The following is a 10202-nucleotide window of genomic DNA, read 5'->3' on the forward strand; positions in this document are numbered from 1 at the left end:
GAATAGTATTCTTGTACTTGCAAACTACTTCACCTATTTCATCTTGAAATAGAATTCCATGTGGGCTGGACTCTATTAGGTGCTGTGCACCTCACCAAATATGAGGAAGGGTCACTTAAGAGAGTACGGACATGTTCAAAGAAAAATGACTTATTCAGCCGCTAAAAAGAGTGACCTTATTCAAGTTGAGGAAACAAAACACACACACACACAAAAGGAGGAAAACATATTTAAAAAGTGACATATTAATTAATTAGAGTAACAAACAATATGACTTTAAATAAAGTAAAATGGAAGAAAAGAATATATATATATATATATATATATATATATATATCCAACCCTAACTAATTTGTCGAAGATTCAAAACTGACCTCAAAATTTTAGAATTAAGCCTTTGTGGTTTGTATAAATATTATATTGTTGTATGTATGGAGTATATAAATATATAAGAAGTGACTGGAATCGATGCTACATGATCAAAGTAGGGATATATACCAAATTGGTTCACATGGCAATTGAACAAGAATAATAAGGTGGAATAGATACACGAAAACCTAAATCTAATGGGATATATGTAGCATCCCGTGAGTTTTAAAAAAAAAAAAAAAAAAAAAAAAAGTAAGTCAGAATTTTGTGGACAACAAGTGCCCCCACCTAACCCCACTATCCATCATTCTCATCCACTCAATTTCACCCACATCTCCTCTCTCTTTTGGCCGGCTCTCTCCTTTCTTTCTTTCTTTCATTTTCTCTCTTTTCTTTTCATTTTGCTGAAACACATACACACTCACCCGCCAACCCCCACTCCAAAATACACTATCTCACCATCATTTTTCCGACAAGATCATCGGAAAAATACTTAGGAACTCCAAAGCATCTTCATTATTTTATTTGAGGTAAAAGTTCAAATCTTTTTTTGATGAGTATTATGTTCTTGTTTGAGGTTATTTTATTCAAACTTTAATAATGTTATTCATGTGATTTAAGAGCTTTGGAAATGATATTCATGTGTTTATATGTATGGATTTTGGTCTTGGTGGATGTATTTGATGAGTGAGTTCATGACTTTTAAAATGATGGTTATCTAAGGCTTGTTGTGGTGAAAATTTAGAGGTTTTGAGTTATAATATGTGATAGATGATGAATATAATTTTTATTGATTATTTGGAGCTAGTTAAAGATTTAAATTGTTTGTCTTGGAGAAAATTATTATTTTGGTGTCATGGGTCACTTGATGATGTTATAAAAATCTTGTGGGAAGCACTTGTAAAGTGTGGAGGTTTTGATGTTAGATATGACACCTTGAAAGATTTATGAGTATAAATGGGAGTCTATGCCTTGCAAATTAAAGTGTTTTGAGAAATTTTGGAAGTAGAATACATTACATGTGAGGTTGAATACTAGGCTTGCCTAATTGAGTTCTTACTTGGCAATTCCTAATTTGTAGTTAGATACAATTTCAAGCTTTGTGCTCATTGTGATAGATTTGCTTGACATTGTTTAGGTTCTAGCTAATCTCCCCTTGGAGCTTGGAGAATTAGGATTTTTGCGGTTGCGAGGTAAGTAGCTTTTTAATGGGTATTTTTGGAAAATAACCATATCTTATAAATATTGTTTTTGAGTCAAACAAATTTTGGAAAATGATATATATGGATATATGCTTTCTTAAAAGTATTGTGCTGTGACCCTTACTATATATGAAAAATGCATCATATTTGATATTACATTTGGGGAAATGCATGAATTGTTGATATGGAAAAATGAGCATCTTTTATTTAATCTTTGATAAGAAAATCATTGATTTTATGGTGTATTGAAAAGTTAAAGATGTTTATCTTGTCTTGTATTATTTGAGAAATTGTTAGAAAATCTTTTGACAAGAATGAAGTTTGAAAACCTTACAAACTTTGTAGAAGTTAGATTATTTAAGGTTTTCTGAAACTATTTGGATATGAACTATGTGTTTCAAAGTAAGGTAATCTGTGAGTTTATGTGATTCTAGCCCTATGCCATGTGTGATTTCCCGGTGATCACCCGATTTGGTTTCCGTAGTCTTTGTGACAATGGAATCAAATCTAGGTCAGTGCCCTTTTAACTTTGGATGACGCGTTCTTCCCTGCTGTCCATGGGGGGAAGAGGTTCCTTGATTGTGTGTGGGTGAGGCTGCTGTCCATGGGGCCAAAAGACCACATGCAAGAGAGGTCCTATTTGACGCGTTCTCTCTGCTGCCCATGGGGGGAGAGAAAAACCTTGAGGGTATGGGTGAGGCTGCTGTCCATGGGACCAAGAGTCTGCATACCAAAGAGGATAATATCATGCCAGTTGTGAATGGGTGGATCCCCTGACCGGTCTATATGATAGTGTGGTAGATTTGTGATAATTTATCTTATGTTAGATATAATGGTTTTAGAAATTATATTGTTGATACTCACAGATTATGGTATATAGTTTCAAGGTATTTACTTTGAAAAACTTTGTGCTTCATTATGTAATCATTCTTGTCATATTATTATTATTGAAGATGAAACTTACATTTCCCCCACCCCCATTATTGTGCTACTTACTGGGCTTTGTCTCATTCCATTATTTTTATAAACTTTTCAGAGTAGGCAACAATCTTTTGAGACAGCTTTTTTGGTGGCTAATAGTAGTTAGACTAACTACTGATAGAGGCTGAATTTTTGTAATGGATATATTAGATGATGTACATCTTAGACTAGGCTTGACTCATTCTTTTGTATATTATAGTGGTTATGACTGTATTTCCACTGATGGGACAAGCTGTTGTTATGTAATAGTTTTATTCAGACCTCTATTCTTTTGTGGCCTATGGTCCTTGTAATTAATGCTTAGAGCTCTGACTTACTCTGAAAGTATATTCTATGGGATTATTATGATAATTCTTGTGGTTGGCACTTGATAAAAATTTGGTGGATTGAATTGTCAAAAAGGAAAAATTTACAGGTACTTAAGACGTCTCTCTCATGCTTTGGATCCTTTGGGGTTTGGGGCGTGACAGTTATGGTATCAGAGATTAGGTTATGATTCTGTAGACTTTGAAAATAGGAATTAATTTTGATTTAAGTCAGAGCATTAGGGGTTTGATGAATTCTTTATTTTGTTCCTTTGTTTCAGCTTCCACCTGCCATTCTTTTTCCTTACCTATCTTTTCTATGTTAACCTTCTATGTTGCCTTGTGATTTACTTGCTTGTTTCTTGGGTATAGGTATAAGTACCTTGGTACATTATGCCTCCTAAAAAGGAAGCACGTAAAGTAAGGCATGTGGATGAGGTTACAGCTCCAGAGCATGGCCATAGGCAACGCCAAGAGCGTGAGAGATCTGTCACTCCTGATGGTGGCGAGATTGATGAGGTGGCAGACAGGATTTATGCTAGGATTGCTAGAGCAGTCCAAGGTGGTGAACGTAGGAGGGGGGATTGCCTTTTTGCGGAGTTCCGTAAGCAAAACCCTCCAACTTTTGATGGGGGACCTGATCCTATGGCAGCAGAGAATTGGCTGCTAAAGATGGAAAAATTACTGAGAGCCCTTGAATGTACTGATGCTCAGAAGGTGTTGTATGCCACTTATGCTCTTCAGGGTTCTGCTGATAGATGGTGGTCAAGCACTGAGCCATTGTTGAGTACGGAGTTGGGAAGGGGCACTCCCATTACTTGGGAGAAGTTTAAGGAAGTTTTCAATAGGACATACTTCCCCGATGTAGTGAGGGACCGTAAGGCAAGAGAATTTTCTGATTTGGTTCAGGGGGCTATGACAGTGGAGGAGTATGTTGCTAAGTTTATTGAGCTCTCTTGCTTTGCTCCTTACTTGATTCCGGATGAGTCCAAGAAAGTGAAAAAGTTTCGGGAGGGCCTTGATGGTAGGATTCGCCCTCTCATTATAGCCTCTGGAGTGGATACTTTTACGAAGGCTGTGAAGCAGGCAATGAGTCTTGAAGAAGACTTTAAGTACAACCCCAGTTCCAAGGAGAGTGAAAAGAAGCAAGGGCCCTTTCATTCTCAACACAGTAAGGGTCAAGGGCATAAGAAAGGATTCTTTAAAAACTCGGGTAATAGAGGACAATCTTCTAGGCATAGCAAGAATGCCTATCCTCAGTCTGGTGATAAGAAATCTTGCTCTCATTGTGGTAAACTTCATGATGGACAAAATTGTGATGGGGTCAAGATTTGCTTTACTTGTAAGCAACCCGGACACTTTGCTAGAGATTGCCCAAGTTCTAAGGGCTCGGGTTCCTCTTCCTCATCTCAAGTTGCAAAGGGTAATGACAATGGGAAGAAGGTGCAAGGTAGAGTGTATGCCTTGACTACTCAGGATGCTCAGGCCACGGATACAGTGGTGGCAGGTATACTTCCTTTGTTCTCTGCACATGCTAAAGTTCTTTTTGATCTTGGTTCTACGCATTCTTTTGTTTCTTGTGCATTTGCTAAAAATCATGACAAGAGCCCTGAACTACTTGATTTTGAGTTATCGGTTTCTACCCCTGTTGGTGATACTTTAATGACTAATCTTGTGCTTAAATCTTGTATTATTTGTATTGAGGGTAGAGAGTTATTGGCTGATTTGGTGTTGTTAGATATGCATGATTTTGATGTCATTTTGGGCATGGATTGGTTGGCTTCTTACCATGCTAGTGTGCATTGTTTTGAGAAAAAGGTGGTGTTTAGGCCTCCAGGTGAATTAGAATTTCTATTTAAGGCTTCATGTTTGCCTTTTATGCCTCGTGTGATATCATGCATACAAGAAAACCGCTTGCTTAGAAAGGGATGCCAAGGATTCCTTGCTAGTGTAGTGGAGTTACAAAGTGGAGAATCGGAGATAGGAGACATTCCCATTGTGAGGGAATTTTCAGATGTTTTTCCTGATGATCTACCTGGGTTGCCCCCGGATCGTGAGATTGAGTTCTCTATTGATCTCCTTCCTGGCACTGCACCTATTTCTAAGGCACCATATAGAATGGCACCCTCAAAGTTGAAAGAACTTAAGGAGCAATTGGTAGAATTGTTGGACAAAGGATTTATTCGCCCTAGTGCCTCGCCTTGGGGAGCTCCAGTTTTATTTGTTAAGAAAAAGGATGGGTCTATGAGATTATGTATTGATTATCGTGAGCTTAATAGAGTCACCATAAGGAATAAATATCCTTTGCCTCGTATTGATGACCTATTTGATCAGTTGCAAGGAGCACAAGTCTTTTCTAAGAGTGATCTTCGTTCTGGTTACCACCAGTTGAAGATTAAGGGTGAGGATATACCAAAGACGGCCTTTCGAACTAGATATGGTCATTATGAATTTTTGGTGATGCCGTTTGGATTAACTAATGCCCCTGCTGCTTTTATGGATTTGATGAATAGGGTATTTCATGAGTACTTGGACCGATTTGTCATTGTGTTCATTGATGATATTTTGATTTATTCTAAGAGTCAAGAAGAGCATGAAGAACACTTGAGGATTGTTTTACAGATTCTAAGAGAAAGGAAGTTGTATGCTAAGTTGAAGAAGTGTGAATTCTGGTTGAATCAAGTAATGTTCTTGGGTCATGTGATATCTAAGGATGGAATTACAATGGATCCAATAAAAGTTAAGTCATACTGCATTGATTATCCAAGCCTGAATATTCATAATTAAGAGAAACAAGAATTTGGACCTCACGGTTGAGCGAGCTTATGCACATCTTTTAACTCCATCTAAACAACTAAACAAGGTGGTTTTGATTGTTCTTAACAAATTTCTAATTAATCCAAAGTTTGTTATACTTACATTTCTAGACATTTAGGCATCACAACCTTACAAATTTAGATGTTTGGGGACATTAAGGGTCTGTTTAGATACCGCTTATTACTGAAAACTGAAAACAATATAGCAAAATAATTTTTAAATATGTGAATAGTGCCGTGGAAGCCAGATTCTGTACTTGCGGGTTCCGTGAACAGTGCACGGGACCTAGGGAAAAAACATGCAAACGCATAAAACATGTAACCTGCCACTATCCAAAATCACACTAAATTCTTTGAACCAAACACTACAGTAAAATTCTTTGCTTTATCAACTCAATTTTAAGTAGGTATGGGGGCTTGAGTGTGTAGGTCAAAGTTTTTTTTTTTTTTTCTTTTTTCTTTAAAATATCAAAACACAACATTTTGTCTAACCCCTCAGTTGTTCAAGCTGATTTTGCCTCTTTATTTAATTAAATTTGATGTCTTTCTTCTCAATAATAATAATAATAATAAGGGTTAGTATGTAAAAAAATTGGATGGTTTGAGTTTAAAAATGCATTTATGTCCCAAAACCCTATCTATTGCCATTTTTAATTTATGTCATGAGTGTAGCTCAAGCTTAGGGTTAAATTTATTACCTTTTTAAAATGAGATTAAATTATATAAGGATGGGGTGTAAAATCCATGTTTTACACCATCCAATAAGTGATTGCCATGTCAGTATTTTACTTAAAATTCAATACATCCTTCCACACCTAATAACATCTCAATAAATTTCCAATTTAGTTGGATTTATATATGGATATTAAAATTGATTAAGTGTGGTTATGTTTATTCTTAAATATGTGATAAGATAATGTGGCATATTGGAATTAGAGGGGTAAAACATGGGTTTTACACCACGTCCTTGTAAAATTTAATCTCTTTTAAAATATTGGCTCAATTTATTGCTTTTTAAGTCATAAGATTTAATTTCTAATACTTCAAAACAATATGGTTTCAAATATAATTTTGTAAAAAACAAAGTACAACGTAAATGTTTCCACTCCTACCAAAATTACCGTGAGGGTAAATCAAAATCAAAATTATGCGCTTCTCTTTTTTTTTTTTTTTTTTTTTTTTTTTCTTTTTTTTTTTTTTTTTTTTTTTTTTTTTTTTTTTTTTTTTTTTTTTTTTTTTTTTTTTTTTTTTTTTTTTCTGGGCGATGGCAAATGGCAATTAGACTAGTAATTGTGTTGTCTGTAAATTGTCTTAAAAGTGGACGATGACCGTTCTTTGTATCTTGTCCCAGCCCAGGGACAGAGCTATTCATTGGCATTGGGTGCAAATTGCAACGTGCAATGCCCCCCAAATTTTATAATTAAAAAAAAAACTAATTTAATTTAGCAATTTAGTTCAATAAAATTACACTTGGTCCCCCTTTAACAATATCATTAATCATTTTAAAGTCCATTAAAAAAGTTATAGATCTAAAATAAATAAATAAAATTAATAAACCAAAAAAATTAGGACAACAACAAAAAATATCAATAGCAAAGCTTTAAAAAAAAAAATAAATAAGCCCAATCAATCAATTTTACTCAAAACAAACAACCTAACACTTTAACAAATTTTAAACAAAATAATTTTTCCCTTACCCAATAGCAAATGCACACATAAAAGACACACACAAAACTACTAAGCAGCCTACTCAAGAGAAGAGAAAGTGAGAAACTACGGAGATGGTATACTTCTATTTCCGTAGGATTTTTTTTTTTTTTTTTTTTTTTTTTTACTTCTATTTCCTAACTCCAAGTTTTGGCTTTGTCCATATCTTGTCCCCATCATACTTAAAGAGATGGTATTGAAATATATATTTACAAATGGAAGGACTTGCAATGGTGTCGTCTTTAATGGAAAATGGCAATTAGACTCATCACATAGAAGCATGGTTTTTTGTTTGTGTTTGGCTAGGTGAGAAACAATGAGAAAATGCAGTCGGTAAGAACCCATTTTTTAGTGATATTTGTCTTTTTTCCCCCCTAAAAATATGAATTGGTCCATGTCAAATTATTTGATGCTAAAACTATACCATTACAACACTCTTTTAGACACATAGGATAAAAGTTAACAGAGGTTGACGGAAGGACAAAACTTTTCGGACAAAAAACAAATTTTGTACAAATTTTAGAGATGAAAACAATATTTTAGCCAATCTAATTAAAAACTAGCGTATGTCAATTTTTAAGACACTTCGCAGCACATTGTCATGAAATGACACAAAAGGACTACGATAAACACACACACACACAAAATAAAAAATAAAAAAATTATACAGCTAAAATGAATAAATCAAAAGTTGCATGATTTAATTGAATTTTAAACAAAGTTAGAGCATGTAATTTGTAATTTAAACTATATGAGCCATAGAAATAGTTTTTCTTATTAAAATTATTAAAATGAACTTATGTAGCAAATGCGCAACACACAGGACATTGACATTGGATGGTTTTTTTTTTTTTTTTTTAACAAGATAGAATTTCTATTCTACCTTAATCTAAGTGTATATATGTGTGAAATTTTCTCCTGGAGACTTAAACTCCGGCCTTTACTCCCCACACCTCACAAACACTTATATTTGTGAAGTGACAATCGCACCAAGGATATACGGTGGTACATTAAATAGTTATTCTTAAAAGAAGAATGTATAATAGGCATTACCCACACAAGAAACAGTGATCAGACGCAGTGGACTTAATCTATTTGATGAGTTACGAAAGTTTTAATCGTACTCCAGATAGAAAATCCAAAGACTACAAGACCAACAACAGTTAGAGTGCCTCTCCGAAGATTGGAGAAATATGTACTTGTCAAAGTGACAAAGTTCCCATATTATGGTTGTAACAATTCTCACAGTGCTCATTAAGCTTTTTAGCCATTTCTCCGTAATGGGAATGATTTTCCACAATTTCAAGGCCTAGGTTGTTTACCATAGTAGCAACTGCTTCATTGCTGCCTAACCCATTAATTATAATCTCATTTTCAATGAACAACTCCACATCTTCTCTAGTGTTGATAAGATAATCCAACAGCACAATATAGTTGCATATATAAGATTCAGATGGATAATGGCATTGCTCCAATGCCATGAGGTTTCGGAAACGGACCTCAGTTGCATCATCCACAGTTAACCTTGGGACCTTCAACAAAGTTTGCATACATTACAAGCATGGAAGGCATTTTAAGCACGGTAAGCAATTTAAGAACCACGAGATATTGAAGCAAGGAAATATTTCCGAGAGCGGCAACTTCTTGAATTGAATGTCAAGTGGCCTACTCTGACTCTCTTTATCATTTCTGAACATTACTCCTGCCCCCTACAGCTTTGTTGCACTATGTAGATTAGAAATAGTGTCTCCCTTGTCGTATTGAATAGATAGACAGTAGGAATATCTGACCAAATCAGTAAAATGTTTTACTTCCTTCCCATCTGGTATTTTTGACTTAGAAAAAGAAAAATACCCACAAGCAAGATCAAGAAAGGAAATTTCATTGCTTTTCTCAGAATAGGAAATTTGATCATATAACTCCTTAAGAATAAAAAATGGAAGTCGGTTCTCAAGTAACATCAAATCTTTCTTGATGCCATGCTCTAGCCATGGTTTACTTAATATATAATCCTTTTTCATCTTCTTTCTTCGCATCATTCTTCAAGAAGGGCTCATTTTCATGACTCCTCAAGATTGGCTCATTTTCTTGACTCCTCTTCTTATTTTCTTGACTCCTCAAGAAGAGCTCAATGATAAAGGTTGAATCCACTAGAACCATTTTCACAAAGTCTTCGCTGTTTAGTTTAGAGATCTCTGCATAACAATGGCGAATCTTTACTTCATTTTCTTCAATGATCCTAGCTATTTCCTTTTGGCATTTTCCAGTCCTATAACAGAAATCCTTGAAGTATCTCACTTTCAGCATTTCCATACGCTCGGTACGTCTTCATTTTCCTCGTCCCTTAATTCTTTTTCACCCCTCAAATCTTTTTCACCATGGTGAAAAGGGCCTATTGAGATTAGCTTTGGAGTATAGGCCTCTTTGTTTACCTGGCGAAGTTTCTTGGGGACCTTGTAGATGCAACACTCACGCCACTGGACTGGCTCCATGACTAGTGGAACGTCAATGATCAGATCTTCGCATATAAGATTATCTTCAAAGACTATAGGAATGTCAACAGCAACACTAGTAAGCACCATCTTTCCTAATGACACGAAAACAATTATTTTCTCGAAGTCCATTTTTCCTAATGACACGAAAACAGTAATCACTAGAAGTTTAAAGGAATTTCATTTTTTCCCCCCTTTTTGGAAAGTTCAATTATTGTTAAACCGGTGAATGCCATTGAATTACAGGGCTCTTGGCCACTACAATGACATCATTAATTTCTCGTGTTATTTCGAGGAAATTAAATTTTATTGTCTTAAACTATATCTCAA

At 35.0% G+C, this 10202-nt stretch overlaps 2 protein-coding genes across 5 annotated transcripts; one reads left to right on the forward strand and one right to left on the reverse strand.

The window, feature by feature from the left end:
* The first annotated feature begins 649 nt into the window (after window positions 1-649).
* LOC126723183 (uncharacterized) lies at window positions 650-5714 on the forward strand. 4 transcript variants are annotated; one of them, XR_007654184.1, is made up of 3 exons: window positions 650-899; window positions 1508-1562; window positions 2608-2903. XR_007654184.1 is itself a non-coding variant. In XM_050426487.1 (3 exons), the coding sequence occupies exon 3, from the start codon at window positions 3251-3253 to the stop codon at window positions 5642-5644; it is 2394 nt and encodes a 797-aa protein (XP_050282444.1). In that variant the 5' UTR covers window positions 650-899; window positions 1508-1562; window positions 3230-3250; the 3' UTR covers window positions 5645-5714. The 4 variants fall into 4 exon arrangements, 2 of the variants coding, with proteins under 2 accessions (XP_050282444.1, XP_050282446.1); XM_050426487.1 differs by lacking the exon at window positions 2608-2903 and adding an exon at window positions 3230-5714; XR_007654185.1 differs by lacking the exon at window positions 1508-1562.
* A 2868-nt stretch (window positions 5715-8582) lies between these two features.
* On the reverse strand, window positions 8583-9967 carry LOC126722293 (UPF0481 protein At3g47200-like). The gene is made up of 4 exons (XM_050425450.1): window positions 9705-9967; window positions 9489-9672; window positions 9094-9406; window positions 8583-8922 (listed from the first exon to the last, which is right to left on the reverse strand). Exons 1-4 carry the CDS (start codon window positions 9960-9962, stop codon window positions 8583-8585), a joined length of 1095 nt encoding a protein of 364 aa, XP_050281407.1. The 5' UTR covers window positions 9963-9967.
* Window positions 9968-10202: the final 235 nt, after the last annotated feature.

The sequence above is a fragment of the Quercus robur genome, chromosome 4 (assembly GCF_932294415.1).
Source record: "Quercus robur chromosome 4, dhQueRobu3.1, whole genome shotgun sequence".
NCBI classification, from domain to species: domain Eukaryota; kingdom Viridiplantae; phylum Streptophyta; class Magnoliopsida; order Fagales; family Fagaceae; genus Quercus; species Quercus robur.

What these genes read in the sequence shown, in the direction of transcription:
- LOC126723183 (XM_050426487.1), top strand. Translation starts at nt 3,251, where the DNA reads ATGCCTCCTAAAAAGGAAGCACGTAAAGTAAGGCATGTGGATGAGGTT.
- LOC126722293 (XM_050425450.1), bottom strand. Translation starts at nt 9,962, where the DNA reads ATGGTGCTTACTAGTGTTGCTGTTGACATTCCTATAGTCTTTGAAGAT. An exon ending in GGGACGAGGAAAATGAAGAC is followed by an intron (nt 9,673 to 9,704) that starts GTACCGAGCGTA and finishes CTGAAAGTGAGA; the next exon opens with TACTTCAAGGATTTCTGTTA. An exon ending in CTACATAGTGCAACAAAGCT is followed by an intron (nt 8,923 to 9,093) that starts GTAGGGGGCAGG and finishes ATGTATGCAAAC; the next exon opens with TTTGTTGAAGGTCCCAAGGT.